This window comes from Callospermophilus lateralis, chromosome 16, assembly GCF_048772815.1.
Source record: "Callospermophilus lateralis isolate mCalLat2 chromosome 16, mCalLat2.hap1, whole genome shotgun sequence".
In the NCBI taxonomy this organism is placed as follows: Eukaryota; Metazoa; Chordata; class Mammalia; order Rodentia; family Sciuridae; genus Callospermophilus; species Callospermophilus lateralis.
In genome coordinates this window covers 90,204,456-90,220,388 of record NC_135320.1, presented here as the reverse complement: position 1 = coordinate 90,220,388, position 15,933 = coordinate 90,204,456, and the positions used below count along the sequence as shown (strand labels likewise).

The 15,933-nt window shown below is 61.9% G+C and overlaps 1 protein-coding gene across 4 annotated transcripts in view; it reads right to left on the bottom strand.

Annotated features, from left to right (window-relative positions):
• The window catches only part of Adgrb1 (adhesion G protein-coupled receptor B1), a 62,367-nt gene that overhangs the window by 25,789 nt on the left and 20,645 nt on the right, over positions 1-15,933 (bottom strand). For 3 of the 4 annotated variants that reach the window (XM_076836155.2, XM_076836156.2, XM_076836157.2), the window contains exons 16-17: positions 15,380-15,423; positions 265-406 (exon numbers count right to left, since the gene is read on the bottom strand). In XM_076836155.2, the coding sequence (XP_076692270.2) occupies positions 265-406; positions 15,380-15,423 (186 nt within the window). Of the gene's footprint in view, positions 1-264; positions 407-522; positions 600-15,379; positions 15,424-15,933 lie in introns of those variants that run through there. The other variant, XM_077105578.1, reaches the window with a different exon arrangement.

The following is a 15,933-nucleotide window of genomic DNA, read 5'->3' as shown; positions in this document are numbered from 1 at the left end:
AGTCCTCACTCCCCTGAGGACTGGCTCTCTCCAAGGTCCCAGGCCTCCAAGGAGAGCCGAGTGGAGACCCACCCGTCAGTCACTTCCCGAGGGTCCTGGGCCGCCCACTCGCTCCCACTCACCCTCTCCAGTCCCGGGACCCGAGAGGGCTGCTGGGCGCAGCGACCCCGGGGAAGCCGGCGGAGACGGGCGCCCTCCCTGCTCCCGCCCGCCGCCGACCCCGGCGCCCCGCCCCCGCCCCTCCCGCGCCCGCCGGGGTCTCACCGCGTCGGCGCTGAGCTGGGCTAAGATGGCGAAGGTGGAGAGCCGGTCACAGAGGCAGCGCGTCCGGAGGGCGTCGAGGGGCACCGTGCGGCAGCCGCGCCACGACCAAGGCCCGAGCTGCGGGGGGGCGGAGGAGGAGGGTCTGGGGGCGGCGGGACACGGGGAGACAGGCAGCGTCAGCGGCGGCGGCAGGCGGGCGGCCCGGCCCCGAGCGCCGCCGCCGCCGCCGCCGCGCCCGGCCCGTCCCGCCGCCCGCACCTGCGCCCGCAGCCGCGCGCGCCCCGCCGCCGCCAGGCCCCGCCGCCCGGGCGCCCATAGCCGCCTCTGCGCCCGCCCGCCGCGCGCCCGAGAGCGGAGAGCAGCCCGCGGGAGCGCGGGGCGCGGGCGCGGCGGGGAGGGCGGGCGCTGGCCCCGCGCCCGGGCGGCCCCGCGCCCCCGCCGGCCCGCGGGAGGGGCGCCCCGAGCGAGGACGGGCCGCAGGGGCGCAGGGCACACGTGCGGCGGGGCGCGAACCCAGGGGCGCGGGGGCGCTCCAGAGCGCCCCGGACACAAGGCCCAGGGCGCCCGCAGGAGCTGGTGACCTTGGGACTGTCTCGTCCCCGCAGCCACCTCCCCCAGGCCTAGTCCCCCTGGTGTCCATCTCGGAACACAGCCTTCCTGCCGAGAGGTGGCCCACAGCAGGAAGCTCCCCTCTGGATCCCATCGGCCCCCCTGTTTCTCTAGGCCTACCGCTGCCCTGTTTTCATTTAAGTAAAGGGCTTGCCAGGTTCTGGTGCACCACCAGGAACGAAACTGTTCACAGATCACGCCCCTTGTCCCTTCTCATGCTCCCGGAGCCACTTTCCCACAGCCTTCCTGGTAGCCCTCTGTCCAGCCCCCCAGCACCCAACCCTCACACCTTGGCCTGGGCTGAGCCCCTGTCCTGACCCCAAGGCTCTGCCCAGCAGGTGAAGGGGATGGGATGCACCCTGAGAATTTGAGGTTGCCAGAGCTGCAGCAGGGGGTCATCTGAACCCAGTGCAGAGAAAGGCCTCAACCCTCCCCAAGTCACTCCAATCCAGGACTTGCACCGGGGCTTCAGAAGACAACCCAGGGTCTTCTCCCTGCCAGGAGGTCTTCCAGCCAGCTGCAACTTCAACCCATTGCCACCCAGCAGTGATGGGGCTACAGGTGCTTTCCAATCTCAGGTGGTCTCTAGCCCACCCCAACTATACCAACGAGGACTTCAAAGCCCAGACCCCAAAGGGACCTGACCAGTTACACTGTGGACCAATGCTCTGTCCAGTTACTCTTCCCCAGAGGATTCCAGAGAACTACGCAAGTGGGTGTGCGTACCCAGAGAGTGCTCCTCAGACACCTGGCTCTCAATCAATCCCGCACCTAGGCTGCACCCTTGCTGCATGGCCTTGAGAGGTTGCCTAATGCCCCTGGCCTCGGTTTCCTCATCTCTAAAGTAGGGGTTGGACATGCCTGAGTGTATGCTGGTGGATGGCAGTTCTGGGCATCTGAGAGTCCTGAGCTGTGCCCATCAGCTCTGGGTGGCTGCACCTTGCTCCTTTCCTATTGCTAGCAGTCGAGGGAAGCAGCAGCAGGACCTCTGAGATTTAGGCACTGGAGAAGGGACATGCTGTGAGTGGGCAGAGGACCCCCAAGGATGAGGACATCCTTAGCATCCACTTTTCTCTGAGGCTCAGAAGGAAGGATTTGCTCCAGAGAAACAAAACAGTGTCTTCAAGTCAGAGGCAGCTCAAGGTGGGGAGGAGGGCCCGGGAGTTAGCCTTGGGCTCTGCAGGGTTAAGTCTGGGCTGTGTGGCCCCGCTCCTCTCTGGCCTGCCTGCTCACCCTGAAAGGCCATGTGGAAGGCCAAGTTCCGGGGCAGGGTTTGGAGGCCAGAGGCTCCTTTGTCTGAGGACCTCTCTGTTCCTAGAAGAATGCTGATGTATAAGCTGTGAAAGGCCTGGACCTGGAGGCTCTTTGGCTCCAGGGACAACTCTGTCTGAGCTTTTGGGCCTCTGGCCCCAAAAGGTAGCCTCAGCACTGACCCTAGGCCCCCAGGCTCCGGGATGGAGGCCAAGGAGTTGGCCTGCTCAAAGCAGCCTCACCCCTGGCCTGCTGCCCTGATTCGCAACACAGGATGCCCCTAAGAAGTCCTCTCTCCTTGAGAAAAGCGCACGTCCTGCTGACCACTGAATGGACAGGATTGGAGAGTATAAAGGAGAAAGGAGGGAGCAGAGTCCCTGGAAATCCTGGAGCTCTGAGTGGCACCCCAGGTCCTGCACCCCTGCCAGAGGTTTCCCAAGGTCACACTCAGACATGTCGGCCATGCCCCCCTTGCCAGCTCCCTCCGCCCCCCACCACTTCCAAGCAGGAGCCACTGAGCCCCTAGTGTCTGCAATGGTGAGGCAACAGTCCCAGATCTGGGGTCGCGGATCAGACACAGCCAGCCAGCACAGGAGACAGCCAGGTGCCGTGTTTTAGGTTTTGTGGTGGCCGCTAGGCCTGTCCAGAGCACTCTATGGCTGCTCTTAGGGTAGGACTCTGGCCAGCCAATGTCGAGTTTAAGTCCCTGTTCTGCTGTGCACAGCCCAGGCCTGGGCACTAGCCAGCCCTCCCGCTTGGACTCCCGGCCGCCTGGCCTGCCTGAGGACTTTGAGAGGACGGCACCCTGAGGCAGTGGGGAGCTGGACTGCCTGGGTCACAGCCCACAAGCTCCCAGCTACACTGGTGGGTCCACAGCCTGGGAACCGTGCTTGGCCTAGGGCCTCCACTGCATCGAGGAAATGCTGCCCACCCTACAGTGCAGACCATGGAGGGCAGAGGAGGCATTTGTCCCCCCCCGCCCGTCCAGGAGATGGTCAGGGGTTGACCAGTCTGTAAGCTGCATGGACCCAGAGCAGGGGCGCTGAGGTCCAAGCAGACCCTGCAGGAGAGCCCTGTGCCCCGCCCTCAGCCTCTCACACCCCCAGAGCAGGTCCAGCAACGTGCACCAGGGGAGCAGCCACAGCTTCCCACATGCAGCTCCAGGACAGGCCCATCTCCGGGCCCTCTCTGCCCCCGGAACGATGGCCTCGCTCTGCACCGAGGCTCTCCGTGCTCCCCACTGTGGGCAGCGTCGTAGATAAAGAGACCGCCGCTCTGAGAAGGGCCAGTCGTCCAAGGCCACACAGCGAGGCCACAGTGAGGCCTAGATTCCAGCTCCCATGCATCGCCTACCCAGGGCGCATCCCTGAGCCCTGGTCAACAGATCGGAAAGCCACCCTTAAGAGTGACCTGGAATCTGGATGGGGGGTGACCTGACCCAGGCCCATCTAAGCTGGGAAAAGAACGTGGTCAATTAAGGCCTCTCAGGAGTTACTCACATCTTCCCTGCAGTGCTGGACCTCAGCTGAGGACAGAGGTGGGGGTGGACATGAGGGCCTTCACGTGCATCTTAAGACACACACCCGCCTGAGGAAGGTCAGAAGCCATCAGCCTGCCTCTTTTCAACAGAACCTGTTTCTCAAAAGCTGGAAGCTCTTCCCTAAGTTTGACTGAAATCCTTCCTGCTGTAGGGGCACCAGTTCCCATCCCCGCAACACAGGCAGGTCATCCCTCTCGTGCACACAGCAGCTGCTTCCACATGTGGGAGACCATTGGCCACCTCTTCTCTGAGCTACAGAGACTTGTAGTATCTGGGTCATGGAGCCAAGTCCCCCCTCCTGGGCCCAGGCCTGAGGAATCTGGGTCACACCCGCTTCCCCTCAGCGGGTCTAGGACCAGAAAAGGAGCTGGGGCTGCTGTGGCCCTGGCCCTGGCTCTGGCCCTGGCCTCCACCTGCTCTCCTCCAGGCCCCCCCCACACCGTATGTCCTGTGCTTCAAACCTCACGAATCAAAGGCCACGCTGCTCCCAGGGACCCGCAGCCCCAAGGGGACTGACCCAAGCCCCCTCATCTGACCTTCTCTCCAGCCACCGTCCGGCTGAGAACCCTGGCACCCTTCAGCCCATCCGCCCAGCAGTCTTCTCCAAACCCAGTGGAGGCCACAGCTCCCAGCATGGCCCTAACTCGTGAGACCCCATCCTCATTTACCCCAGCCCCCCAGGGCAGGTCCACTACCTCCTCCCAATGTTTCAGGTGAGGGTGGCTCAGAGAGGGTGCTGCCAGCTGGCCAGGGGAGAGGGTGGACCCTTTGCCTCTGCTCAAGCATCTGCCCACAAGGCACCTCCCAGAGGGCCCAGGCAGGCAGGGGCCAAGGCCCGTGGGAGACTGAGAGGATCACCACGCTGGCCAGTCAGCCCAGGGACACCCCTGCTCGCCCAGTCCCTGGCAGTCCCACTGCAGCCCCAGAAAGCAAGTGGGCAGCAACACCTGACCTCCATCCTTGGACGAAACCCTCCCCCTCAGCCCTTGGGGCTCGGCTGCCACCTGTGCAGTGGCACGCACCCTGCCTGAACCTGGGGCCCGGGGCAGCACACTGGGCTCATGCGCAAGAGACCTTGGGGCCAGGAACACAGAGGTGCACTGAGAGCCAGCACCCACCCACCCACCCACCAAGCCAGGGCCTGGGCTACATCATGACGCTCTTGCCGGCCCACGGAGCAGGTGCTATTATGAGACTGCACACTGTCAGGGTCCCCTTGGATTTGATGGGCTAATTCACACCCCAGTGTGAATGACTCATGGGGTGCCCTCCCACACGGCAGAGAGAAGCCAGGAGTGGGCACGGGTACCCAGCAGAGGACCGCAGTGTTTGGCAGGCAGTGGGAAGGGTGCCTCTGCTGGCAGGGGCTTCAGGGAGCCCTGGCCTTCAAGATCCTTCCTGAGCACGCCTCCTCCTGTGCCCCTGGCATCAGCCCCCTGCTCTGTCTCCACTCTACACCCCCATTCTGCCAACTCGCCCTCGGAGCACCCCTCCCAAGCCTGCCCACTGCTGACCCAGATAGAGGCTGGCCACCTCCCCCGAGAAGCCTGCCTGGATTACCAGGCCTACACCCTTGCTCTGAGTCCCCCCTGCTGCGTGTGGCCCCCTCGGTCCTGAACCTTGCTTGGACAGGCCAGCCCACTGGAGGCCCAGTGTGCCCAGGCGTGCCCAGAATGAGCTGGGGTGGTTGGCCTGCATGGGCTCTCTCCTGCCTCCAGACCTGGTCAGTCTGGGCCTCAGGGCCTCTGTGTGCAGCCGCCCCCCGCCTCTTGCAGGAGCCCTCCCACACCACGCCCAGCCCCCACCACTCTGGCTCAAGGCCTGGTCCTAAGGAGACCTTTGCCAGTGACCTCTAACCCTGAGATCTGGACCCCTGTCGGACCTGGGTGGCTCCTAGTGTGGCTGCCAGGTGAGACTCACGCGTCCTCAGGCCTCGTGTCCTTCCATGGACCTGGTGCTCAGGGCCTTTCCCAGGGCTGGCTGTATCTGAACTTCTCCCAGCACCACGGGACCGTGACCAGGCCACCACAGGACTGTGACCAGGCCTCCGGGGCTTCTCATGTCCCCACCATGCCAGATGCCAATCTCCCAATTCCTGCCTGGCGCCAGCTGCTCTGAGTCAGACCTGTCCCTGGGCTGGAACCCCTCCAGACTGGGTCCAGTGGCTCTTCTCCTGAGCCACCCACCCAGGCAGGGTGCAGAGGCCCAGGCCAGTGGGCCAGGCAGAGCAAGGCTCTGGAAAAGCCTGGGGCACTGGGCTTCCCGGCCCAGAAAGAGAGCAGTCTGGACCAGGGAGCTGGGTCCTGCCAACCCACTCCCCTGCTGGTCTCCAGCCCGTCTGGCCCCGCCTCACTCAGACTCGCACCTGCTGCCCTGGTCCCATCCGTTCTACCTGCTTGTCACCTGCCCCTGCTGGCAGGCCAGTGACCAGACAGCCACACCCCATCATGCTTCGGCCCCTTGTCCCCGGCTGGAAGGTCAAGGGGTACGTTCACTCACTCAGCAAGTACGTCCTGGCCTGGCCTGTGCCAGAGCACGGGACGTGGGACACCCCCACAGGACACCCCTGGCTCCAGCCCACCTTGCCTTCTCCAGGGTGCCCTCCAGAACCGCAGCATGCTGGAGCGCTTCCTCTGCTTTCCACTGACTCTCCCACCAGCCTGGCCCATGTGGACATGTCTGCTGCAATTTGGCTCATTAGCTGTGTCCTGCTTTGCATGAGGGTGTGCAGCCGCAAACTCCCCTGAACTGAGCCTACCTCCGACATCTGTGTTCCAATTTCTACTCTCACAGCCACCACTGAAACCACTACCAGATACATCAACGATGACGTCAACAGTGCAATTACTACCACCACTCTCACCACCACCCCATCACATCAACATCTCTGTCATCGTCACCACCACATCACCACCACCATCACATTATCAACACCTCCACCATCATCACCACCACCACCACTATGTTACCAATACCTCCACCACCATCACACCACCACCACCATCACATTATCAACACCTCCACCACCACTGCCACCATCAAAATCATCACCATCATAGTATTAACAATAGTATCACATTGTCACCACCATCACACCATTACATTATCAACAAGACCACCATTATTACCACCGTCACCACCATCACCACTACCAAAGGCATCTTCAAAATTAACACAAATAACACTATCTCCTTCACTATCACCATCAATAACTACACCATCATCAATAGTAACCCATCATAAATAACATCATTACTCCACAGTCACCACCACTAGCAACTCACCAACATCACCAATACCAGTCGTTACCACTGTGTCACCACCATCAACACCACCACCACCATTGGTAACAACAGCGTCGATCATCACATTGACAGCACCATCATCGTTACCACCACCACACATCAGCAGCAGGCCAACGGCAGCAGCGTGCCACCCCCACCATCACACCAACAACCCTCCCTGCCCCCCACCATCGCACCGCCCACACCACGGCAGCATCATCGTGCTATCAGAAGCAATGCCGTCCCCACCATCACCACCAACAACTCATACAAGAGTCACCAGCACTGTCACCGTCACTACCTCCCATAGCATCTGCAGCACAATCATTACCACTGCCACCACCATGACTGTCCCTCCCAAGGACACCACAATCACCACCTGTTCCCCCATGGTCAGCACATCACCTCCACCATTAGTAACACCACATGAACTCATCATCACCACTACTGTCACCGCATCAGGTCCAGCGTCGTGACTGTCACAAGGATGGATCCTAGTGTGGCAACCATCATCACCAGCATTCAGGTCTTTGGGTCCCCGCCATGCCCCTGGCAGTGTGGGTAGGCCCAGCTCTGCAGGAAGTCCCACCATCATCCTCACCGCGTCCTGCCTGCGGTCTGTCTGGGCTGGCCGAGAGGAGATGCCGCAGGAGCCCAGCCCTCTCCTTCCGCACCCCAGCCAGTTCCCTCACAGGCATCTAAAAGAGGATGGGGACATGGGCAGGGGCTGCCCAGGAGTCCAGGCCCACAGGGGCCCTGCTCCCTGGCTCCCACCTCTGGGCCTTTTCGCACGCTGAACTTTGTAGCGCTGCACCCTACTCCCAAGTGGACTCCCCTTACCCCTCCCAGTCATCCCAGCTCCCACCCACCCCTTGTGTCCTCTGAGAAGTCCCCAGCATGCTGTCCAACATGGAGGCAGCCCTGTCTACAGAGGCAGGGGCCAAGACCCAAGGTGCAGGCCAGCTGGCCCATGGTCCCCTAGTAAGGAGCAGGGCCAGCATTTGGGACTTGGCCCTCCTGCCCCCTGGCACCGTCTGGGGGTGGACAGGAAGTGTCTAGGTGGAAGACCCAGCACCAGGGCAGGAGGAGTGGCCTGGAGAGCAGGCCCTAGGAGATAGGCAGGGAAGCTCTTCTGCTGCCACCCGTCCCTCCTCCAGTGCGAAGCACCTCCCAGCCACACCTCATGGGGACTGCCACAGGCCAGACGCAGAGGCTGGGCTTTTCTAGAAAGAGAAAGGAGTTGGGGAGGGGGCGGTGAGGGAGAGGGCAGCAGGGGAAAAGTGGACAGGGGGAGGAGAGGGGAGGGGACAGAGGAGGAGTGTGCAGTGGGGGGGCACGGGGGAGGGAAGTGGGCAGCTCCGGCCCTGCTGGCAGCCAGCAGTCTGCACTTGTCTCAGAGGCGCCAGGCAGGGGCGGGTGGCACCTCCCTGGACTGGGCAGTGCAGACACTGTCCCTTTAGCTACACTGGCTCTGGAGGGGGTGCTCTGACCCTAAGGAGACAGGCCTGGGCTTGCAGAGCTGACGTGGACAGTCACAGACCCTGAGCTGGGGGGCCCAGCTATCAGACACCCTGTGTCCCTCTTGGCTCTGCACCACCTGGTCTTCCCTGCACAGGGCCCCTACCCATGGAGGTGTGGCTCCCCAGGGGTGGGCATCCTGCTATCCTGTCCAGTGGGTGGCACGTAGGGGCACCAGGAGGCAAGCCCCATGTGCTCGGGGAGTGAGTGAAAGAATGAACAGTGAGTGGGCCCCCCATGCCCAGAGGGGCCCTTCAGATGAGCCCACTCCCACTCCTGCACACCAGGAGACCATGTGGTCGCACCTGAGCCCTGTCCTCTGGGGGACAAGCTGGGAGCAGTCCCATGGACTGACTGTGGACTGGGGTTGACACTTGGAGAGAGGGACACGGTAGGGTGTAGGAAGATGAAGCCTGTGGAGAAGAGGGCCCAGGGCAGGCACAGGAAGGCCAGGCAGGGGAAGGCCACGCAGCAAGAGTCCTGCCCCAGCTATGGACCTCCAGAGCCTCAGACACTGCCTCAGCCAGGGCTGCCAGGCTGCACAGGCAGCAGGCACTCGCGAGCAGCCTTTAGCCCGGGTGCCTGTCCCTGTCCACTCCCTCCAGCTCTCCAGCCTGCCCCAGCCCTTCCACAGCAAGGAGAATGCAGCGAGAACCAGCTCCCAGCAGCCTCCACCAGCTCAGAGGCCCAGGACCACTAGAGGGAGACTGCAGAGATGGACAGGGAAGGAGCTTGGCTGGGGCAGAGGCCAGCCAAGGTGGTCTCACTGAGTGGCACTCCATCCCTCCTGGCCCCTAGCCCCACCTGGTGGGGGAAGCCAAGCACATCCTCTCCTTCCCTCTCCCCGGCTTGCCACCGTGTGGAGGCCCTGCCCAGGCTACCAAAGAGGCCTCTGTGCCGGGCCCGTCCCACCCTTGCCCCCTCTACTGACTCCTCTGCCCCATCAGGAACCAGCCGGCGTGGGAGAAATCAGGCTTGGAAACGGCTGTCGACAGCTACCTGGGGACCCTGCCAAGTCTGCCTTCCGCTCGCCCCGCCTGCCCCCTCACTGCCCTCTCCCAGGGAACCAGGACAGCAGGGGAGGGGCCAGGCTCTTAAAGAGACCAGGATGCTCACGGGCAGGGATCCCGGAAGGGTCCCTCTGGACAGTGCCCCTGGCCTGGACCCTCTGCCAGGCAGGTGAGGTCTAGGCAGGAGTGGGAAGGTCACAGATCCACAGGGGTGACGGCAGCTCTGGGCTTGCCCCTGGGCTCTGGGGTCTCAGTCTCTGCATCTGTAAATGGCTAATGCAGGACCAGCAGGCAGACAGACAAACAGGGAGGACCTAGTGTGTCTGGATCAGGGTCAGGCTCGGGAAGGAGCAGGTGTGGCACAGACCATACCCTCTGCCAGCCCAGCCCGTCTGCTCTGCCCCAGGTCCCGGGAGGCCTGTGACAGAACAGGAGGCTCCGAGTTAGGGAGCCTCCCAGCCCAGGGCACAGGAGCCTACTGCAGGGCTTCTCAGAGCCTTCACGTCCATGTGTGCATGGCCAGGAGCAGACAGGGGGACCTGCCCCCCCCAGCCCTCCCAGGGGATGCATCTGGCAGAACAGCCCAGACATGCTGGTGAATCACCGTGAGGTCCTCAGGCCGCTGCCCTGGCCAGAAAAAGCCCTCCTGCTGGGCCTCAGCTGAACTACTTTTCAAGAGGAGAGCAGACGTCCCGGAGGGTCTTGCCAGCTCTGACTTCTGTGTTCTGCAAAATTCTGGATTTTTAAAGGGTCTAAAAGACTGCGAGGTCCTTGGACCATGTCTGTGTGAAGCTCCCAGGGAGCTGCCCTTTCAGCACCAGGAGCAGGACTCCCAAGGCTGCCCCTCCGCCAGCTCCACCTGCCTGTCCCGGCGCCACCCACGGCTCCACTTGGTCTGCAATAGGCTGACCAGTGTCCCCTCGTTATACGGCCACACCCTGACCCCAGCCCCTGTGGGTGTGGCCTGGTTTGGATGCAGGGCCTCTGCAGGGGCAGCTGGGTTAAGGGTCTAGAGAGGAATCACACTGAGCTCAAGGAAGGCCACAGATCCAGGGGCTGATGTCCTCACAAAAAGAGGGAGGACATGGACACAGAGGGGGACTGCCACAGGCAGCCACAAACAGGGACATCAGGACCCCTAAGAGCCCAGAGCAGAGAGAGGGAGGAAGGGGCTCCCCCGAGCCTCAGAGGAGGCGGCCCTGCCCAGGCTGCGGTCAGAACCCGGCTCCGGGGCTGGGGGCGAACAGACTGCTGCTGTCTGAAGCCACCCGTCTGTGGGAAGTTGGGTCATCTGTCAGGCAGCCCTAGGAGACTGACAGCCCCTTCCCCAGCTCCCCACTGTCTCCCTGCTGACTCCCACCTGCCCCGTCCACGCACCATCCACAGCCCACCTGCCCTCCTTCCTGGCCATCGCCCGTCATTCACTCAGACACCGGACTCTTCCTCCACCAGCTGTCCAGGGATTGCCCTGTGCTCCTGAGTCTCCACCTTCACGCCCACTGCCCAGGGCTGCCACCAGGGATGCGCCCGCCCCCAGCACTGCTCCTGCTCCTGCTCCTGGTCATCCAGCCACCACTTGCTAAGAAACCATTATTCGTCCTTAAGAGGCAGCCCCACCTCTGGGGTACCAATAGGCTTTACGTGGCTGCCACTGCCCCTGTCAAACTCACATGACTGGGGGACGGTAAGGGGGTATGCGACAGCGTGAGTGGCCTCCTCTGGCTTAGACCATTGGGCACTCTGCAAGGACCCCCTTGCTCCCTGTCTCCCACCCAGAACTGCCACTGCCAGGCTCTTGTGGCACTGGCCAGGCTGGAGCAGGGGTGTGGGGGAGCGGTAGCCCCTGGGCTGTGCTACCAGTCCAGGGCTGCAGACCGGGTGATCCAGGACACTGCACCCAGGAAGGTGGGTTATGAAGGGCAGCAGGGACTCCAGGGTCTCCTAGGCCCAGTTTCTGCAGCCCGCTGTGTTTTTGCAGGGAATTGCTGAGCCCTGTGTGCCGGGAATGTGTGCAGGGCAAGACAGGTCTGCACTGGGGGTGGGAGCCTCCGGCACATTCCTCCCAAGATTAGTGTGTCACACTGTCGACTGTTGCTGTGGCTAGAAGAGGAGGTGGTTCTGCAAGCACATGACACATACATGACGCATGTGAACATGTATAAGTAATTCCAGCTGAGACATGGAGCAGGGCTCAGCCAGTCCTCAGGGTCAGCGTTCAGTAGAATCCAGGGTCAGGGCTCAGTGTGTCCAGGGTCAGGGCTCAGTGTGTGATCAGAGTCAGGGCTCAGTGTGTGATCAGAGTCAGGCTCAGTGTGTGTCCAGGGTCAGGCTCAGTGTGTGTCCAGGGTCAGGCTCAGTGTGTGATCAGGGTCAGGCTCAGTGTGTGTCCAGGGTCAGGGCTCAGTGTGTGATCAGGGTCAGGCTCAGTGTGTGATCAGGGTCAGGCTCAGTGTGTGTCTAGGGTCAGGCTCAGTGTGTGTCCAGGGTCAGGGCTCAGTGTGTGATCAGAGTCAGTCTCAGTGTGTGATCAGGGTCAGGCTCAGTGTGTGATCAGGGTCAGGCTCAGTGTGTGTCTAGGGTCAGGCTCAGTGTGTGATCAGGGTCAGGCTCAGTGTGTGTCTAGGGTCAGGCTCAGTGTGTGATCAGGGTCAGGGCTCAGTGTGTGATCAGAGTCAGGCTCAGTGTGTGATCAGAGTCAGTCTCAGTGTGTGATCAGAGTCAGTCTCAGTGTGTGATCAGGGTCAGGCTCAGTGTGTGTCTAGGGTCAGGCTCAGTGTGTGATCAGGGTCAGGCTCAGTGTGTGTCTAGGGTCAGGCTCAGTGTGTGATCAGGGTCAGGGCTCAGTGTGTGATCAGAGTCAGGCTCAGTGTGTGATCAGGGTCAGGCTCAGTGTGTGTCTAGGGTCAGGCTCAGTGTGTGATCAGGGTCAGGGCTCAGTGTGTGTCCAGGGTCAGGGCTCAGTGTGTGATCAGAGTCAGTCTCAGTGTGTGATCAGGGTCAGGCTCAGTGTGTGTCCAGGGTCAGGCTCAGTGTGTGATCAGGGTCAGGCTCAGTGTGTGATCAGAGTCAGGGCTCAGTGTGTGATCAGAGTCAGGCTCAGTGTGTGATCAGGGTCAGGCTCAGTGTGTGTCCAGGGTCAGGCTCAGTGTGTGATCAGGGTCAGGCTCAGTGTGTGATCAGAGTCAGGGCTCAGTGTGTGATCAGAGTCAGGCTCAGTGTGTGATCAGGGTCAGGCTCAGTGTGTGTCTAGGGTCAGGCTCAGTGTGTGATCAGGGTCAGGGCTCAGTGTGTGTCCAGGGTCAGGGCTCAGTGTGTGATCAGAGTCAGGGCTCAGTGTGTGATCAGAGTCAGGCTCAGTGTGTGTCTAGGGTCAGGGCTCAGTGTGTGATCAGGGTCAGGCTCAGTGTGTGTCTAGGGTCAGGCTCAGTGTGTGTCCAGGGTCAGGCTCAGTGTGTGTCCAGGGTCAGGCTCAGTGTGTGTCCAGGGTCAAACTCATTGTGTGAATAGGGTCAGGGCTCAGTGTGTGGCCAGTTAAAGGTTCTGCCTGATTTGGGATCTGGGCTGTGAGTACGGTCAGGGTTTGGATAGGATCCTTATCTTTATGGGTCTGAGAGGTCCCTTTGATGCTGGTGGTCACAGGTGTGCACCCTGTGCACTCTGTGCAAGCCTTCCCTGTGCACAGCATTCCTCCCAGGCCCTTGGGCTCCTCCTGTGTGCACGACGACACAGGCACACACTGGCACAGACCCCATCTGCTCTCTGGTGCCCAGGGACAGGAGTGGCCGACAGGTGAGGCGGGTCGGGGAAAGTGCATTTGGATCCTGCCCCCTCCTGGCCAGCCTGCAGCCCTCCCTCTTAGACTCTGCTGTCCCATGCTGGGACAGAGGCCTGTCACCCTGAGTTCTCTGCTGGACCACAAGCCTCACAGAGCCCTGATGCTCCGTGACGGTGCACAGAGGGCAGGCCCAACTGGGTGAGGCTACACACAGCCACCTCGGCACCCTCCTCTTGTTGCTGACGCCCAGACCTGTGATGGCCTAGTTCTCTGGTGCCTGCAGGTACAGCCCACCTGGGGTGGTGGGCAAATCATAGCATCCCTCCATAGCTGCAAGAGAAGGAGCAGGCAGAGGCCATGCCAATGCCCAGCGCCCCAGAGGCTTGACCGTGGTCCTCTTGCTGCTTACACTCCTGCCCCAAAGCAAGCAGACTCCAGCCACAGGAAGCGAGGCTGAGGTTCCTGGGGAGGATCTGCCCAAAGCTGCCCAGCAGGTCCTCCTTGGCCACCTTGGGTCAGGGTGTCTTTTACTCAGACCTGAACTGTCAGAAACGTGGCCATGGCTGTCCTGCAGGCCACTGGTTTTCAGTGCACTAGTGGAAAGCAGGAAGGCTCCATCCCAGGCGGGCCAGCCTGGAGGACAGGCAGGTGTCCCAGAGCTGCAGCAGGTGTGGGTGAGCAGCCCTGAGGGAAGGTTCTGGGCTCGGGGCAGGGCTTGGGCCAGTGTCAGGGGCAGACAGGAGGGGCCTGCAGCTGCAGCACCATCTCCACCAAGTCCAAAGGTGGACACCTGGGGACTGGAAGCATAGGGATATTTTTCTTTATCTTTTCCTGATACCCTCTTTTTCACAAAGAGCTTATGCCACTTGGAAAACCCAAAGAAAGCTATCTGACAGCAACCAGGGTTGGTGGCTTCCCAAGCTGTCAGGCATCACAGCTCAGCTTCCAGATCCACGCAGGAAAGACCAGAGGAGCCGGGTGCAGGCAGGTGAGGTAGCGTGCCTGGCCCTGCACACACACCCGGCACAGGGCCTTTGCACAGTTGTTCTTCTGTCACAATGCTGTTCCCAAACGTTCCTCTGCCACAGACCCTTCTGCTTCACTTTTTGGCAGATGGTGTGACTCAACATCGTACACTGGCCTATTTACTCCACTGGGCCTCCCCGTTGGGGACAAGAGGAAGCTGAGGGCTGGGACCTCGTACAGCAGTGACCCAGCAGTGGTCCTGGAGGTCAGAAGGTGGGCAGGTGGGTAGACAACTTCCCATCCCCCATCAGCTTCCATCAGTCCCCCAACAGCCCCACCTCGGCCTCCCCTCTGCCGATGCCCGTCTGTCTGCCCTTCCCGGCTCCCCGTGCCCTGCAAACTGCAGGCTGAGGCTGTGGCTGTGCCTCCCTGATGCCCTTCCTCTCTCCACCAGCCACTCAGGACTTGCGTGTCCAGCCACAGCATGAAGGACGGCTGCATGTACGGCCAGCCCCTGGGGGTGGGCTGAGCGCACTACATGCTGCCCGGCCTGGGGAAGGGGTGCGGGCAGCGCCAGCCACAGCTCTGGATCGCACCGTCCCTGGTGCACACTGAGTCCTGTGGGCCCAGCGCCAAGCCCTCTCTGTCCTGCTCCTGAGACCGTGTCTCCAGGCTCTGGGGAGCACTCTTCTGGCCCTGCACACATGTCCTCTGACCCGCCTGGGCCCCTGCCCCTGTGAGTGATGGCCATCTCCGCCCAGCAGCGCCAGGCCTGGCACAACCTCCAACCTCTGCTTCTGCAGGGGCCAAGCTCGGCTGCTGTCTACAGAGTGGTCGACGAGGGTCTGAGCACCAGGCCATGGCCGTACCCACACTGCTGGGGACCCCGGGCCCGTGCCCCTCCCTGTCGCTTGCATTCTCCCTGGGCTGCCTATCAGCAGTCCTGGCTTCCCAGCACCTGGCGCCCACCCCCACACTAGCACCAGGACTTGGCCCGCTCTGGACACAGGGAGGCTCAGGTGGCCCTCCTCCCTGGGCAGGGAGCAGCAGAGGACCATGCCAGAACACAGGTGGACAGGGGATGGCGACCCCCCAACCTAAAACCTCACTCCAGTGAGTCCCCCAGCCCTCCAGCCCCAAGGCCACCAAGCCCAGAACTTACACATCTGTCTCATCCCACAGGATACAGGTCTGGTTGGTGGTGCCCTGGAAGAGAAGAGGGGAGTCAGGGCCACTGCCCCCTCCAGAGGGCCACTGCCTGATCCACCCGAGGGTGTACTGGGCATCCTGCCCGTGAGGTTACCCAACAGACTGCGTTTCACAGGGAAGAGGCTGAGACCCAGAGCAGAGATGGGACTGGCCCAAGGTCACTGTGTCTGGCTTGGCCCCACCTACCCACCCAGTGTGGCTTTGGACAGCTGGCTCCCTTGAGCCCAGGTCAGGTGCTCAGTCCTTACCCAGCCCTTTCTGTTGATCATTTGATAAGGGAACGAAGGCACAGAGAGGCTGAGCAGACCCCAGTGTCACACAGCTGGAAAGGACAGGGCTGAGCTCTCTCATGGCTTCTCACAGTCCCGGCCTGGGGCTTGTGGCTGACACTGCCCTATCCTGAGTGGGTGACCTGGGTGACCTGACCCCAGGGTCCTGCCCTCAGCCCATCCAGAATAGGCCTTGGGGCAGCGGGAACTCTGATCCTACCCCCCTGGGGCCTGGGTC